An 18196-nucleotide genomic window follows, 5' to 3' on the forward strand; every position below is an offset into this window, starting at 1 on the left:
ACTTCACCATGCTGGCCCATATGGACTGATAAACGTTGTGGGGTGGGGGGGAGGTGGATAGTGACCCATAACCAGTTCACATATCACTCACCACTGATTTTAATTATATTCAGGAATCGAACTGAGATCAATGAATTCACAGTACAGGGCACAGATGGCGATGCTAACTACTATATTCTTGGGTTTTTTCGGTAAAATCACGTAGGTAAAAAATTTAAATTAAAATTTATAAAATACAGCAAGCGTGCTGTTACGGTTCCACCTGAAGACGGAAGCTTGTGTTGCCTCCGAAACGTCGTGATTTTTATTAATTTTAATTTTTTTCCTACGTGACTTTATCGAAAAAACCCAAGAATATGAATCCTTGCAGTCACGAAAGCTTCAAATCTAGAACTAACTGTATGCTGTAAACATATGACTGTGGGAGCTGGATTTAGGAAATACAATTGGACTAATGTTTTAAAATAAGTTGACATACTTATCAAACAAATAGGTAAGAGATTCACGTAACATATGAATCCTTGCAGTCACGAAAGCTTCAAATCTAGAATTAATGCCCTCTACGGGGAGGAATTCCACCTATCTGTTAGAGTTTTTAACAGACGAGACAAGAAGTCACAGCTTCTCGAGACGCTGGCCTTCCTCAAGAGATAATGTTTTACCTACGTTACTTTACCGAAAAAACCTAAGAATATTGTAATAACATGTTTGTCATGAAACATATCAATCAAGACGCAAAAGGATCACGAGGATTCATCGATGCACCAAAAATTCACCGAATAATTTCACTTTTCCAAAGTGTAAGGTGGTCTTTTGAGAGGCTGCATGTGAACTGACATGGAGAGCAGGTAATAACTGTTATCCCCGCTAGGTAACACTAAAGGCCCAAGCCGCCATGTCTCTCCTCTGATTGGCTTGCTAGCGGAAGGGGGGTGTCGTCCTTTCTTGTTTATCCATAATAGAGGTTCCTGTGGGTTAAATCGCGTAAATTTGTGTCGTTAAACCAGCCACCACCCGCCACAGCCAATTAGTAAGGTTTGTCACGTAAACAGAACATGCTAATTCGTTACTCGTACAGCACACGAGTGTGTTGGAGAGCAAATCCACAACATTTACAATCTGAGTGCTACGTTTTGCTAGTAATTGCAAGTATAGTTTTAATTTTAATTATTGGGGAAACGTCGTAGCTCTTTATCAAGAGCAACCTGGCCACAAATGATAGCGCAACGAAGTGGCTTATGATGCGGAAATTTATAGCAGCCAAATACTCTAAACGCATGTTTCTAAATGTGGAGGAAAAAAGAGTAGGACCCGGAGAAAAATCCACATGACCACGGGTGAGAACATGCAAACTTCAAATATACAGCACGCATCATGGGACCTCCTTTGCCAGTACCAAAATATACTAATAGGGTTTTTCCCCTTTTTTCTGGCAACAAAACTGACACCTTTTTCAAGGAATCATGCTTACATTAACCACAATACTCATTACTCTGGTAGTGCGTTGTCTTTGAACTGTGCGCCTTTTGGCGTCATCTGTTCGAACACCATATGAGACTAGGCTCTAAAGAAAGCTGTCTCTGGTGTGGACCAATCAGTTTCACAGACAATGCATAAATTATCAGAGTATTGTTTTTTGTTTGCATTTGACTGCAAGTATTGTGGTTAATCCAAGCATGATTCCTTGCAAAAGGTGTCAGTTTTGTTGCCAGAAAAAAGGGAAAAAACCCTATTAGTATACAGCACGCGTCGGAGTCGGGATCAAACCCACGACCTCCTGTATACCATTCGAGGTCGTTAACATCTCGCCAATCCCAAAAGAGCAGAGCAGGCATGAGCTGGTTACACGGTCGCCTTGCTGTGTGCACGACCGCCAACAGACATCGCCACCATCGGCTTTTGCTCAAGTCATGTACGTTATTTGCGAAACAGTCAGAGCAACCGTTTGAATAGTTAACGTATATTTAATAGTTAATAGTGCCTATGAGTGTACTTGTATTATGTACTGCATTGTAATGTAAATATCATTATTATTGCTTTCCCATAATTGATATTGACATTACGAGTTGTTCACAGAGGACTTGGAAAAACATAGTAACAATTGGTTGTTGTTTTATCATTACTGAATAACTGTGAGCAGAAATGAGTGAACCAATAAGGTCCAGAAATGTTGACTTTAAATTACCTAGTTGGGATTACACATAGAAAACATCACATCCAAACCTGGTAAGACCCTCTTGAAAAAGTATAGACTGAGTGAGGCTTTTCTGGGTAAACTAGTGTCAAATGAATAACAAGTAACAACCATGGATTATATGACGGACTTTGAACCATAAAAGGTTGTTTCTGTTATAAATGTGTCTCAATTGTACTTAAACAATGTGCACATGGTAATAATACACAATGAAAAACATACTTACCACAATACGGAATTTAAAAAGTTACAAACACAAGGTCGGTAACTCACTCCCTGATCTGGCTGTGCTGTTCACCACCTCCGTCTGCAAGAATTTTGCATTCTCCCAACAGCCGCCCCCGCCTCTCCTTGAACCTCCCAACCTCCCTCCCAACGTACCCCATCCCAATAAACCCCGGTCTATTCCCAGCGTCTGTCTCGTGGACTAACCCAGTAACGACTAACCCAGCTCCCCCGTTTCACCCGTCCACAGCAGGGCCACCCATCATGGACCGCGTGAAAGGTAGGTGGTGGTGGTGGTTGGTAGTGCTTCACCCCGAGGCTAACAGTTTTTGCTCCTCAGGATTTCTCTTGAAATCATGACTCTGAATCCACGCTGCGAGGATGTTGAGACGTCGGAAGGAGTGGCTTTGACAGTTACAGGCGTGGCCCAGGTGAGATGGGATGCAGTGCGTGCGTGTGTGCGTGTGTGTGAGCGGTGCCATCATGATTAGCGCTCCACTGCGCTTCGAAACCAGCGACCCAAGTTCGATTGTCGCTCACAGGTAACATCGGCGCCGAATGTATTGAGCCGGTCTTGGGCCTCCCCGAGATCAATTCGCCCTTAAATAAATACTTGGTGCAGTGTGTAGACATCAGTACTGGGGAAACAAAGGTGACCGGGTGTGTTGCTGGCCACCCCACCCCCTCATGTGTGCTCTCTAATAGTCTTCTTGGTTTTTTCGGTAAAGTCACGTAGAATGGAAATAATAAAATAATAAAAATAAAACAAAATAAAATAAATCTCACGACGTTTCGACCACAACGCAAGCAGCCGTCCTCAGGTGAAGACCAGCGTCTCCCCGACAGACCTGTTCTTCACCTGAGGACGGCTGCTTGCGTTGTGGCCGAAACGTCGTGAGAGTTATTAAATTTATTTTTATGATTTTATTATTTCCATTCTACGTGACTTTACCGAAAGAACCAAGAAGATGAATCCCTGCAGTCACGAAAGCTTTAAATCGAAATCTCTCTAATAGTGTTGAGGCTATCTGAGGATCTATATCTTATCTTTGTGGGCGTCATTTGGCATCATGGGCTCCCATGCCTCTCCTGATTTTTGGTTCTCGAGATTCCACCTTGGGGGGGGGGGGGGGGGTTAGAGCTTTCCGGTGATGTGTTCATTGTCTAAATGTCAACTGCACTGTCGATCGGATACCAATTGGGCATAAATCTAAGTAACAAGTAACGTTAAAACAATAATTTTTTTTGCACACTGTGGTCCTTTTTGAAAGAGAGCCACAGCAGTTAAATATACATTTTTATATCGTACATTCACTACGCTGTCTTGTGAGTTTATGCCACACGATTAACATCAAATATGAGGACTATAACAGGGGAAAAAAACACGGTTTGTTTTAGACTTATCGTGCAGTCTTTGATAGCTAATAGCGTTGCTAGTATTACACCTAGTGCAGCACTTACACTGCTGGTGTGTTGTTTTCATTGCTGGGCCATTCATATTGGCTCATGGGGAGTCATCCATGTCCTTTGTACATAGTGCCATATTTGACTACTCAAACATCCTCTCAATTTGCTAAGATAACAGCTGTGGACACCAGCTGATGCTGCACGGGTGATTTAATCCTTTTAGGGAGCCTGAATCTCTTCATGGTTCTCACACTGCACTACGATCCCGGGCCACCCGAGTTCAAATCCTGTGCGCGGTGCACAAATAGAAGCAAGTAGAACCTGAAGCTTACCTGTGCAGCCAACCTCACAATTACTAGCAGCTTTCCGAGGTAGTTTGCTTCTATTTGAAAAACTTGGCGTGCCGTTTGTCCAACTAAATTATAAGAGCCTTTCCGAAGGCATGAATGCAAACACCCTACATACAATAGAGTCAGTAGTATCTGCACACATTGGGGGTGGGGGGAAGAAGAGGACATCAGTGGGGGTGACGGGTGAGGTACGAAGCGCTGAGAAGCCCTTCGCGGGACTTAAATTAAGACAGGTCGCCGAAATTCTAGAAACAAACATAGTACAGTCTGTTCTCCTATAACGCGGTAGTTGCGTTCCTGAATAACACCGCGTTATCGAAGAATTGCGTTAGAATATATAATATGGGGTAAAGCACAGTCCGTGATAACACGTGAGATGCGTACGCTGGCTGAACAAAGACTGAGGCACGTGGGTAGCATCTAGAAGCATCCAGCAGCATCCCGCCTAGTCGCGTGACATAGTGCTGTTCACTCAGTCGCGTTATACCCAGTTCGCATCCACGTTATAAAAAAATGTGGTGCCAAATACATTCATCGCGTTATATCCAATTCGCGTTGTGAAAACACGCTTTATAGGAGAACAGACTGCATCTGATGCATTGGATAGAGAAATGTGACAACGTATGCATTGTGCTAGGTCACATGACCCATTTGTGTGCCATACCAGCCCTTACCCCGAGCAGAGGGGTATGTGTGTGGCTACGCTGGGTGTGTTTAGTCGCTTGTTCACCCACCCTGTGTGTATGGATTTCACGGCAGGTTGAGTCGGCTCGACAGCAGGTGTTCATACAGCACGTGGATGCAACAGGAGTCCGGCCGAACTTTCCATATTTAGAAGGAACACCACTTTCTCTCACAAACAGGGGGGGCGTGGTGGCTGTGTTGGCCATTGTGAATGCCGCACCGTCTGCATGAAAACGTAGAGTCAACATTTGCGCTTTGCTCGCGAACGTTGGAATAGATTTAGCGTTTCTCTTGTGGTTAAAAGTGCTCGCGTGAATCTGTGCTCTGTGGAAAATTTGCCATTGATTCTGCTGATCCTTGTCACAGATTTGTAGCAAAGTTCTGTGCGCACACGTGCAGGTGTGGATGTGGTTGCGAGTCGTGACAAAAACAACCTCCACCTTGTCTTGTCAGGTAGTAACACTGTGGGGAGTTTTAAAATAATACAATTGGTGGAAAGGTTGATGTTAGATTATATTACACCTGGGCCTCACCATGGTATGCTCATTCTTAAATGAGTACCTGGTGTGGTTTTATAATTCGCAGAACCAGGGAGATGAAGACTGATGTTGGCCACACAACCCGTTGTGCCATGCTGACCTTAATAGGTGCTTGCTAACTCTACCATCCAGCAGAGTCTTTATGGGTAAATGGGGTATGTTGGTTGATGTTGATGAATATGATTATATGTTTCGATTTAAAGCTTTCGTGACTGCAGGGATTCATCTTCTTGGTTCTTTCGGTAAAGTCACGTAGAAGGGAAATAATAAAATAATAAAAATAAAATGTGGTTGCGAGCCGTGACAAATTATATTATTTTCTTATATTATTATATTAATTTATTATGTTTTATTTTTATTATTTCCCTCCTACGTGACTTTACCGAAAGAACCAAGAAGATGATTATATGTGTTTGTGCATCGACGATTGGACCTATGCGCGCGTGTGTTTGTGCACACGCGTGTATGTGTGTATGCGTCGTTATGTATGTGTGTGTGTGTGCGTGTGCCTGTTGCTTGCATCCAGGTCAAAGTCATGACAGACAAGGACCTCCTGGCTGTGGCCTGCGAGCAGTTTCTGGGTCGCACGGTGGATGAGATCAAGAGTGTTGTTCTGCAGACCCTGGAGGGCCACCTCCGATCCATCCTCGGTGCGCAGCAGCTGCCTTGCGTCTCCGTGTGTTGCGCAGTCTCCGTATGTTATGCTGTGTGGACGCATGCAGGATTTTTGTGTTGCAACATCGCGATGCAAAAAGCAAATATCTATTTTCTTAGAGACCAAAATATGTCTGAGCATGTATATGCCATCTGTATGCTGTGTCTCAGGATGGTCCCAGACTTGCTGGATGACTATCCTCTGGGGGGAGGGGAATCAGCAGACTTGCTCCTGCTTGGATATTCTTATAGGACGAGCATCTGAAGGGCGCCGTTGTGGCGAGATGTTAACTACCTCGCCTGGTAATTCAGGAGGTCGTGGGTTCGATCCTGACCCTTGACGCCTGCTGTATATTTGGAGTTTCCATTTTCTCCCCTTGTTTGTGTGGATTTTTCTCCGGGTTCTCCGGTTTTCCCTTTCACATTTAGAATCATTCGTTTGGAGTATTTGGCAGTTATACATTTCCACGTGATAAGCCATGTCGCTGAGCTTATCCGTTTGTGTCCAGGTCGCTTTTGAAAAAGAGCAAAATAGCTCAGTGGGCCTTACCTGGTATTTACATAGGGTACTGTACCCTACGTTCTGCGTCGTTGGGCGAGTGTTGGCATCGCGTGTCGTGTATTGCGCTGGCGAGAGCGCGAGGTGACGGCGGTGCGTGCTTTCGCAGGAACCCTGACCGTGGAGGCTGTGTACCAGGACCGTGACCAGTTCGCGCAGCTTGTGCGGGAGGTGGCCTCGCCTGACGTGGGCCGCATGGGGATTGAAATCCTCAGCTTCACCATCAAGGTGCCTGCGTAGCCGAGGGCACTTTACGGCCATGTGCTTCAGAGCACCAAGCCAGTGCTGCCGAGATCTTGGGTTTAAAAGTCCACATTTTAGCTGCTTGTGATGAAGCTAGTGTTGCTTGAAAACAAATTATGCACTCTTTTAGAGGATTTTAAGCAACATGCATGGATTAAGGTTTGATCCCAATTTGTTTAACTGGCCTGACCACCAGCAGTTCCGTATTGATGCCATTCTGTACATGAAGCTTGCATTTCCCATCTTTTTCTTATGTTTTTACATGTGCTGTATGTGTTGGTGTGATTGAAGTGCTGTCTTACAATAAACGTTTTACAACCTATTTAACAGGCCCAACTGCTGATGAGACCCAGAAGGTCAACACGAGTTCAGAGTTTCCTGCTAATCCAATAACTCCTGTACAGCACTATTAAGCCTGCTTTTCAATTGTAATTATGAGTCTCAGTCCATTCGACAATGTGATATTTTTTTTTTCATTGGACTAATTGGAGGTGAACGGCTATAGGATTAGAACTTAATTCAGTGAAGCCTGAGATAAACGCCTCGCAGATTGTGACCGGGTGTTCGTATTACCGTGCTCATGCAACATCCAACTCTGACTTTTCTGCGAACGGTCTTCTCATGCCATTTTGTCTCGGCGCTCGGCAGGACGTCTATGACAAGGTGGAATACCTGGCCTCCCTGGGCAAGACGCAGGCGGCGCTGGTGAAACGAGACGCCGAAATTGGTGTGGCCCAGGCCGAGAGAGACGCAGGCATCCGGGTGAGAGCCCTGACTCCTTCCCGGCAAACACGAGCAGCGTCGCATCCGCCAGCTCGGCGCTGTCCTGGCCCATTTGTCACACACGTACAGAACTGTCCTGTCCCCGTTGTTCCGAAACACGATGCTGCGCAGCTTCATGTTTCTATCTATCTAAACCCCACCCGCTGTGACCCCCTTCACCTCCACTCACAGGAGGCCGAGTGCAAGAAGAACATGATGGACGTCAAGTTCAACGCCGACACGAAAATCGCCAACTCCAAGCGAGAATACGAGATGCAGAAAGCCTTTTTCAACCAGGAGAGTCAAACCAAGGTGCGTGGGGAGCGGTGCGTCCCGCCTGCCTACATTGGTGTGTGATGGTTCGCAAAGGCCCTCTCACATCCTTTGCGTGCTTGCCTGTGCGTCCGCTCGTTCAGAAAGCCGAGGCGCAGCTGGCGTACGAGCTGCAGGCCGCCAAGGAGCAGCAGAAGATCCGGCAGGAGGAGTGCCAGATAGAGGTGGTGCAGCGGCGCAAGCAGATCGACGTGGAGGAGCGCGAGATCCAGCGCACGGAGCGCGAGCTCATCGCCACCGTGCGCTGCCCCGCGCAGGCCGAGGCTTTCCGCGTGCAGCAAATCGCCGAGGGAGAGAAGTACGAGTGCCGCCGCGCCCGCGGCTGGACCGGGGTCGGAGCGATTCGCACGGCCAAACCGCGCACCGCGTTCTCGTCGTAGTGGAGGGATTCGCACGGCCAAAACCGCGCACCGCGTTCTCGTCGTAGTGGAGCGATTCGCACGGCCAAAACCACGCACCGCGTTCAGGTCGTGAAAAATCAAGGTAACGCTTGATCAAGCGCGGCGCGTTTTCCCCGCTCTCACCGCCTCTCCCACTTCTCCCCTCTGCCCGTTTCGAACCGAGCAGGATCAAGCGCGTTCTGGCTGCCCAGGCCGACGCCGAGAGGATCAAGAAGATCGGCGAGGCAGAGGCGGCCGCCATTGAAGCCATCGGGCGGGCAGAGGCAGAGGAGATGCGGCTGAAGGCCGAGGCCTACAAGCAGTACGGCAAAGCCGCCATCACCTCCATGGTGCTCGACGCCCTGCCCAAGGTAGGCGCCCTGTGGACGGCGTACGCTCGCACCACTCTGCCGTGCGTCAATGACAACAAAACGCCTCTTGGGGGCAGCCGACGCGTTTACAGGCAGCTGATATTCTGGGCTGGGCCTCTTCTTCGAGGCAGAGCGAGAAATGAACGTGATTGTGGGGAATTTATCTTTAGTAGATAAACATGAGCCAGAAACTAGATAGAAAAAGAGCAGACCTCTTGGGATCTTTGGGAAGGGGGGGGGGGGGCATCTTGGCAGGGAGGTTTGCGACTCCTTGTTATGCTTTCAGAATTATTTTTCAAGACACACGAGCACGGGCCAGGGATACATGGCCGCGGTGGAGGGTGGGTCGGGGGCGGGAGGCGTGACTGACGTCAGCGTGGACGCAACAAACCCAGCTCGACACTTATGATGCGGGTGATGTCATCGCGCAGATGTGCACGGTGACGTCACCATTGCGTGCCAGCCAGCCAGCAAAACTTAAAAAAATCATAATACGTTTTTCAGAGTACTTTTCCTTAAGTCACTTGCTTTATCGAGTAGTGGAGGATTTCACGCACGTAGATTTTTTAAAAATGAATCAAGTTCTCAAATATAGAAGTTGATCTCGGCCAACAATTTGCATGTGTGGAAATGCAGTGCTTGCGTGTGTGCATACGTACATGCATGCATACGCGAGTGTGTGAAAGCATGTCCAGCACTTAAGTTTTGGTGCGTTTCCATGTCTACACATGCGTGATCGCGATGCGTGCGTGCCCGTCCTTGGATTAGATCGCAGCAGAGGTGGCGGCGCCGCTGCAGAAGATCGATGAGATTGTGATCCTGGGCGGAGACGGAAACCGCACCACGACGGAGGTGACGCGGCTGCTGGCGGAGCTTCCTGCCACCGTGCACGCCCTCACCGGCATCGACCTCAGCAAGGTAAGGCTGAGTGGCGACCACGTCATGCGATACATGGTGATATACATTTGGTGATGAAGTATATGATGCAGCTTACGATGCGATGCAGCATGCTGGCACCACACGTGCCGATATGCTACCACAGCGATTGTGAAGGATGTGATGTAAACAACGTGTGATGGCCCATGTTGATCCTTGTCCTTTGTTTCCTTGTCCTCCTGCCAGTCTCCCCTGATTCAGAAAATGGCTGGGGTGCAAGCGTGAGCGTGCGCCGTGGGGGGGGGGGGGGTGATCGCCGCCTCGCTGGTGCGCCGCCGCCTCGCGCAAGCTCCACGGGCTCGCGCCTCGCTGCAGGCGCGGCGGCGTCCTTGCCATCGTATCGTCGTTGGGATCTTAAGACGGCCGTGTAACTTAAGTGTACTTGCTAACACCTCACTAGCCTGAAGAAAATACAAATACTTAATCATCTCACCTATCACTATAATCACAGTGTGGAATACGTCTGGGGATTCAATTGTCACTCATGATCAGAATTGCGCCCTCGTGGGCCGTGGCGCACGGTTGCAGTGTGGTAGTTTGTAGCGCGGTCTGATTTATGATTTCCATGCCCTGTTTCGTGTTGTCCAGAAACAGTTGCTCCTGGTTTTTGTTGACGACCGGCTTCTGGATCCGAACGCGTTAGCATTTAACTACTTGCGTTCCACCGTACATTCGTAACAAACAGTTGCGAAAATAGGCAGGCAATTTCACCTTGTTTAGCAGCCGGTACGCATTATCCCCCATGCTCAAACGACGGGGGAACCCTGTTCTTGCGGCAGCCATTGGTGAGGAGCAGGATACGTTGCTCATGGATCTGGTGTTGCTGAGCTTCTCCACCTCACCGATGGGCGGGTGCTGAGGCTCGGGCCAGAGCGTTCGTAGGCCTCCCTGTAACCCTGCCGCAAGCAGGACCCCCGCCCCCGCACTAAAGCCGTGTAATTCAATCCTCGGTGCTGTTTCGTTTGATTCTGATGCTGATCGACTTAAAATCCCAGTGTGAACAAATTTTCTTTATCTTGCATGTCATTTGTTAAACCCACGTGACAGCCTACGGACACGATAAAAAAACATCGTTTCATGGTGTGTCCTTTTTTACTTTAGTTTTAGTGATTTTTTATAGTTTGCAAATATGTACTAGGTCATCATGATAGTTTCACACCGAATGCGTGTCACAGAGTGATCACTCTCCACTGAGCCATCTACATATCATACCGGGTGTCTTGTCAAGTCGGAAACATTTGCAATGCTGCGCGTCGTGTCGCACTGCACGCCAACGCTGCGCGGCTCCCCCGGCCACCTCCAGTGTCGCTCCTCCAACACGCCGCCTCCGCTTCTCGGTGTCGCACCGAGGGTGGCGAGGGGGGTTGTTGGGTGGCAGGTGGGTGTCCCGCCTCTTTGGCTTGAGATTTTCTCGGTTTTGTTTTTTATCGTGATAGTGCTGGGCATTTTATTTAAATTTTATTAATTTAAAGCCGAAGAAGCAGACTATATGTCCAGGTCCAGTGAATTTGTTAACGCTGCGGACAGTTTGAACGTTTTAAATATAACAAAACAAACGGGTTATTGTTCATTTTTATAGCACAGGCCCTTCGCTTGTGAAGGTGCGTTCCGTTCTTCTAACGTTCACTGGCAGTGTTACATTTGAAGAACTGGGGGGGGGGGGGGGGGGGGGGAGGGGTGGTGCTCCCCCGATGGCCTTGTGGTGGTATGGGCTGTGCAGCGTTGGGTGTCCAGTGGCTCGCACCGACGGGACAGAACATGTTTTATGCATTTGTGGTCTTCGCGACTTGGCATTCGTGGATATGAACCTATTCTCTTTTTACTACGTTTGTTTTTTCTTTTCGGGAACGTGAAGTTGATCCGAAGTTATGTCACACTTCTGATTGGTACTTTTCGTATGCAATTGTCTTCGTTATCTTCAATTGTGTTCATCGTTTGCGTCGAGATGGCAAGAAAAACGCTACGTGGTTGACGGCCAGCTGTTTGCGTCACTTGCATCGCATGGATCCATTGAGAACGCAAAATGCAGCCGTTAACCCTGCATTGTAAGACTAGCATTTCCCATTTACGCTTGTAACATACACAATCGGTGGCCTTTAACAGAGTTCTGAATGCAGTCGCAAACGTGATGGCGATCGCCTCTGGTTCCACGCAGGGGACCTCTTATGCTGTTACAACAAGAAACCCCATCCTCATGGACTGTGCTTGGCATCTATGGATGCACCTGGCATTCTCTGTGTGTTGTTGATTTTATCGTCATATATAAAAAAAAATTCCTGGGAATTTTTTTTCTGGGGTCATGATTACAATATTGCGCGTAACAATCCGCAGAAAAACAGCAATGGCCGAGATAAATAATATTCAGGATATTAGAAATGTAACAAAATGCCTCTGAAAATGGGGTCCCTGCAGTGTGAGGCGTTCACTGAAGAAAATTGATCGTTGACGCAAGGAAATAAGCCTGCGATGACTATTTGCGGTGTTATTTCAACCCAAAGTAAAACTGATGTCAAATTATAATAAATCACTGTCATTGTAATAGTCGAAGCTTTACTTAAAAAAACAACCGTATAAAAGCTCCCCAGAAATGTTTTTTCCCAGGAATATTTTTTCGTGGATATTGTTAAGTGTTACAATTCGGCGCTATTAGTTAATCGGTTTCTTATCTGCATGATGCGTGCGTTTGTCAATTTTTTCTACAACAGTGACCTGCCAAGGCACCCGGTGAGTGCGTTCACCTCGCTCAGTCGGTGACCTTTTAACCTTGAGAGTCCAATGAAACCAAAGCCCCTTTGCAACGGAGGCCTCGTAAACCTACAAGGAGAGAACTCTACGAAATACAAATGCTCCATTTTCGTTGCTTGCATGTATTAAGATTACTTATGTGACACATCTACATTACAGCTTGGCCGCACATTGAGACTGACACGCATATGTAATTAACTCTAATACAAGGAGGCTTCAGAGGGCGTGGAGAATGATAAAACATCTCCCATGACATCTTACTATGCCCCTTACATCGATGACGCTACACCAGACGGCACCGTCTCCTCACCCACGTGGTGCAGCATACAACACCGTCGCCTCACCCACATCACGAGCCCCTCCAGTGCCTTGTGATGGTCACACTGAAAGGCCGTAATACTAGAACTGAACTTTTTATTTGACCAGGTAAGGCCCACTGAGCTATACAGTCTGGCTCTGTTTTTAGAAGCGACCTGGCCACAAATGATAGCTCGACGTAGTCACTTATGTGGACATTTATAACAACTAAATACTCGAAATGCGTGATGTTGATACTAAATGTCGTGGGGAAAAATCGGAGGACCCGGAGAAAAATCCATGCGACCACGGGCAGAACATGCACTGCAGTGGGACTCCTTGCAGCCGACTGACCCCTCTTGTCCATCAATGGCTTTCTATACCCCCATGTGTTGGCAGCTGCATGCGTTATGTTATGAAGGTAAAATGTGCGGTAATACCCATATATCAAGAAATGAATAAACCATACTGCAGTTACTAAGTTGATGTTAAACGTGCTAACTTATCTGCGTGTCCCGTCAACAGCTTTGGAATGCTATGCACGTAGCGTTGATGAAGCTTTGTTGTGTCTTGGGTAACCCTTGAGAGCAGTGGTTCCCAATGGTCGCGGACCCGCGGACTACCAATGTGAAACCATCCTGGGGTTGAAGCTTCGTGAATGCGAAAATACAATTTATGGCCATGTATGCCATTTATAGCGCTCGCAGTGGCGTCACTGTGATGCCGTTACATTTCTACGCAAGTTCAGTGGCGTCGCTAAGGGAGCTGTGAGTGAGCGTCTGACTCGACTACTTTAAAGTCTGTCCAGCACAAGCTGTAAAAAGAAGAGCCTCAGTTTGATGTGGGACAGCCAGGAATACACAGCCTCTGCCGGTATCAACCAGACAGCAGGTTTTTTTGTCCGGGTTGCGACTTTAAGTCCATGCAGTGTCGGAAGTGTGGAGAGTGTGTCATTGCAGAAGCCACCACCGATGAGTTTGGCAGTGACGGGTGCTACTGCTACTGCAAGACTCGTAAATGATGGGTGATGTCCGAGCCACCGGTTCAGAGTGCGCCAAACGGGGTCGGCCTTTCAATCGCCATTGCAGTGGCTTTTGTTTTCGTTGCTCGTGATGCCGCGTTCCACCTTGCGTGCCGACGAGAGACCTCTTTTTATGCTTCTTGTAAAAATAATCCAACTTGACCTTTTTCCAAGAAAGATTCGCTGTGCATGCAGACCTTTGTCAGGCAGTTCCCACATTTTTTGTTAAGGCATTTTGTATGTGGGAGGACACCAAAGTGGTTGAGAAACCTCACACGGCAGAGGGGTAACAAACAGACCCCATAGGTCTGTGTTGTTATCTCGCAAGCCAGCAGGTTGTGGGTTTGACAGACTGTCTCCGCGTGAAATACCTACCCCGGTACCCAACTATTGGGTCAGAATAATCCAATCTAGGCACAGTTGCATTTTCGTTTGAAGAAATTTGATATTAAACCAATGTATACAATATATAGCTTTTAAATGTAAAGTTAGCATATGTGTCAGTAGACGTTCAGTGTCGGGTAGCTGAGAGTGCTGTTGCGTGTATACGACTGCAACGCAGAGAAGGGTGGTCGGAAGGATTTGAGAACGAGACGCAGGACTCCTGGCCACATGGTTTTGGAGTCGTGCCACGAAGCGGTCACCGATAACATCCTGGGTTAGGATATGGCCCCGTGTTTTATTAAATCAAGTTTTCAAGTTCAGCGAGTGAACGGTATCAGCCTTCTCGTCAACGACTGCACCAAAAGCCATCAAATTTTTACGATGCCAAAATTGCAACTGAGAGTTATTGATTTGACTTGACGTGTGACGAACCTTTGTTTGCGGCAGTGTGAGAAGGTGTGCATCCCAGAGTGCGTGAGGAGGCCACTGGAAGGGATCTCAGACGTAGTTTTGTGATGTCTGCTTCTTTGGTTGATGCACTGCTCTGCAAGTTTCGAATTTGACAGTCCGTCCCATGGCATGTTGGCAATTAGCACGATTGGGAAAATATTTTTTTTAAAGATAGTCCATGCACAAACTTAAAGCGGAGGCGTATTTTGAATGCGCCGCTTGAGGGTGTGCTTATGACGTAACGAGAGAGATGTGCACTCAATGAAATGGGCAGGTGTCTGCTTTTCGCATCTCTGTCAAGTTCTCAAATGGCTTTCGAGAACCCTTCGTAGGTGAATAGTTCATTGGTGTAATGTGTGTGGGGGGGGGGGGGGGGGGGTAGCTACGCTGCACTACGAACCCGGCGGCCCGAGTTCAATTCCCGCTCACGGCCAACACCGGTGACGATCATCTGAACCGGTACTGGGCCTCCCCTAGGTTGACTCTGTCTCAAACGTGTACCTGGTGTGGTGTGTAAACAGCACCGCTGGGGAGACAAAGGCGACCGGGCGTGATGTTGGCCACCCACCCCCTCGTGTGCCGTGCCGGCATTCATAGGTGCTCGCTAACAGCACTTGCCCCAACAGTCGGTTGAGGCTATACGGTGGTGTGGGGCGGGGGGCGTCTTTGTCGTCTTTGGCGTAATGTGTGCATGTTTCTATACAACGTAATATCTCGTTTTTTTTCGTCGGGAGCTGCAATCATTTTTCGCAATCGCAGTACATTATCCGTTGTTCGTACGAGGGTTAACACTTTTGAGATTACCCGTGCTCGCTTTGTGATTTCTCGAGCCTCTCGTCTTCGGTAGATGCAGGGGGGTTGGTCACTTCGATGGTGATATCAGGTGTGAGCAACTCCCACGCGACAGAAGATCGATTCTGCCCCTGTGCTCTGTAGCTCTTTTTTTTTTAATTCTCGGTATTGGTCGCCCGAAAATGCTCGCCGCACATGCAGACTTGATAATATAGCGATCCGCTTGAATAGACGAGATAGAGGGCTGGGTCACCAACTCCCGCATAAACACGGTGTGGGAACACGGGAGTCAAGAGTTTTAAAAAATTCCATGCAGAGTGCGCTCCAGAAATTTCAAGTAAAAAAAAATAGAACCCTACATTAGTACTACGACGAATTTAAACACAATCTTAATACATTTCATCTGACAAAAACAAGTATAAAATACCACTTCAGGGTGTCACTTGCGGATGCTTGCCTACTACCAAACCACATGCGTTCCCATCATCGCTACCCACGCGCAGAGATATTCCACCGCAATTTGCGTCGGAGTCGCGTGCAGTTGGAATCGCCGAGTGACCATGGACACACCGTGTGAACATCCCGCAGGCTCAGCATTCGTGTGCCAGACTCCGCACCGATATCAAGTCTGACTCCTTGCCGATTGGTTTGGTCGACGACGAACTGCAGCTCTGTTCTCTCTCGTACATCGCACAAGCCGGGCTTTTATTGTCCAAATGTTCCACTTACACGACTGCCAGACCTTCCGCTACCCTCGGAAAGCCAGACGCTGCAAGGGTTTTCTCCAATGTGCATGTGCCGCGGCGTCTGTTAAAGCCATATTCGGTCTCTTTTATAGCATCTCTCTCGTAGGCTGATGCCGCAAAGGGTCGTGCCCATGTGGCTCATTGTTCATGGATTGTGAAGTAGATTGCGTTCATCTAGAGTTGGATGTGGTTGATGAATAGTTATTAGTGTTTTCGGTTTATTTTAGTCGACGTTTCGTGCCCTTCATGGTGATAATAAAAGGCCAATACAAGTCACGAATTGCTGGTCATTGAACCCAACGTGGAGAAATATCTCGAAAAACAAGGCGAATCTCTTTTCCCCTACATTGGGTCACGCGTGGCATCGTGAGCTCGCACACGGCGCTGTGCACGCCGTGTGCGAGCCCCGAGGGCGAGCCTGGTGCGCCTTTCGTAGGTGTAAACGCGGTTTATACCGAGTGCTATTCCTACATGTCCTTAAAAAACAACCCTTGGGCAGGATGGCACCGTGGCTACCCTCCTGCTGATCCCGAATAACGAGAGTTCGAGCCCATCTAAAGTATATTCAACTGGTGGGTGGTTGTCGCTTGCGCCCGAGATGCCGTGCCACCTTGCTGAACCCGAACGCTTTGAGGTGTCTCTGTTCTTTGTGATTATAGGGGGGGGAGGGGGGTCACGGTGAAGCCACCTCTGATAAGTCCGTCCAATTACCTTGAAGGTCATGAGTCACACAAGTTCAATTTTTGGGGGCTATCGTTGCTAACAACCGTCACTGGCAACGCATACACCACGAGTGACGAGAGTTATTTCTCGCCAACGACAGCAGTGGTATTAATTGGCTGGCATGGATCAGAGGCCCCATTAAAGCCATCGTGGCCCATCACGCCAAACCGTGACATCCGCAGTACGCCACATCATCGCACCACATCGTCACCTCCAGATCCATGCAAAAGCCACCAATGTGGCAAATGCAGAGCGCTGAGACGTTGGATGGTCACGTGACCTCTGACTTATTTTGACCGGAGGTCGCCGTCCTTGTTTGCACGCTGGGGGGGAGGGGGATGCGGGTGGCATCGCATGTGGTCAGACTTTGGGCAACGACGTAGCTCTGACATTGCCGTCGTGGACCATGGCACCTCCTGCGTTCCCATCTTCCGCGAGCAATCCACTTCGTTGTGCTACGAAACCCAGAGCCATTGTACAAGGTGGTCCAGATGCCTTGTGACCCCCCCCCCCCCCTTCTATTCATGGTGGTCACGAGGTATCTGGACCACTATGCACGGTGCTTTTAAGTCACACCCGCGGAATAATGATGGAGTTAAACTTCTGGTCACACATCTGCGTTTGTATCTGTGTCCTTAATAGTGACGTCTCGGGGTACAAATCACTTGGTCAATGGAGCCGCGGCATGGGGGGGTTGTAATAAGAACATTGTTGTAGCTTGGAGGGGCGGTCACGCTTTCTGACTTGGCAGAAGAAATTCCACAACTCTCAATTTTCACGTGAGAGAAACTCTCAACCCACGGGGGTGAATGGGCATTTTACTCAATGTTGGCACTCACATGGACGAAACGACGATACCATTGGTTCCTGGATGCCGAGTAGATGTGCTTCTGGATAGTTTTCTGCATGCATTCGACTGCTGGTCACTCACTATCCCTGCGATGTGTGTGTGTGCTCGCTTCATCTCGCTGGCTGCGTGTGGGTCTATGGACGCGCTCCCCCGCTCCTCGTGCTTGTATGTGCTCCGGGCGTTTCTAACAGATTCGATGTCAGCTTTTACAACTTTACACTGTGCACACTTTTTTAGGTTACAGTTGTACATGGTTTTCATGAGTTTGACTTTACATCCTTGATTATACACTAAATCGTACTCTAATAAAAGTGAATTTACAAACAAAATTAAAACATCTGTCCCCAGATAAACTGGTCTCTGTGATTGTTTATGTGCCTCTTATCTTTAAATGTACTGCAGGAAAAGCGATATTTGCCTCTGTGAAATTGACATCTGTGGTCTCCCTGTCCACCCTCTCTTTTTTTTACGATCAGAGGAAACAAGAAGATGCTCGGTGTATTCGGCACTTTGCTTCGTTCATCATTTTGGTTTTTTTGCCAATGCTTTGC

At 48.0% G+C, this 18196-nt stretch overlaps 1 protein-coding gene across 2 annotated transcripts in view; it reads left to right on the forward strand.

The window, feature by feature from the left end:
* The window catches only part of FLOT2 (flotillin 2), a 28264-nt gene extending 15104 nt beyond the window's left edge, over positions 1-13160 (forward strand). Inside the window, exons 3-11 of one of the 2 annotated variants that reach the window (XM_061562006.1) lie at positions 2760-2850; positions 5926-6049; positions 6722-6840; positions 7504-7617; positions 7810-7929; positions 8034-8248; positions 8518-8701; positions 9470-9619; positions 9824-13160. In XM_061562006.1, the coding sequence (XP_061417990.1) occupies positions 2760-2850; positions 5926-6049; positions 6722-6840; positions 7504-7617; positions 7810-7929; positions 8034-8248; positions 8518-8701; positions 9470-9619; positions 9824-9862 (1156 nt within the window). In that variant the 3' untranslated portion in view covers positions 9863-13160. The remainder of the gene's footprint in view (positions 1-2759; positions 2851-5925; positions 6050-6721; positions 6841-7503; positions 7618-7809; positions 7930-8033; positions 8249-8517; positions 8702-9469; positions 9620-9823) is intronic. The other variant, XM_061562007.1, reaches the window with a different exon arrangement.
* The last annotated feature ends 5036 nt before the right edge of the window (positions 13161-18196 follow it).

The sequence above is a fragment of the Lethenteron reissneri genome, chromosome 28 (genome assembly GCF_015708825.2).
Source record: "Lethenteron reissneri isolate LAM-NWPU_2019-01 chromosome 28, ASM1570882v1, whole genome shotgun sequence".
NCBI classification, from domain to species: domain Eukaryota; kingdom Metazoa; phylum Chordata; class Hyperoartia; order Petromyzontiformes; family Petromyzontidae; genus Lethenteron; species Lethenteron reissneri.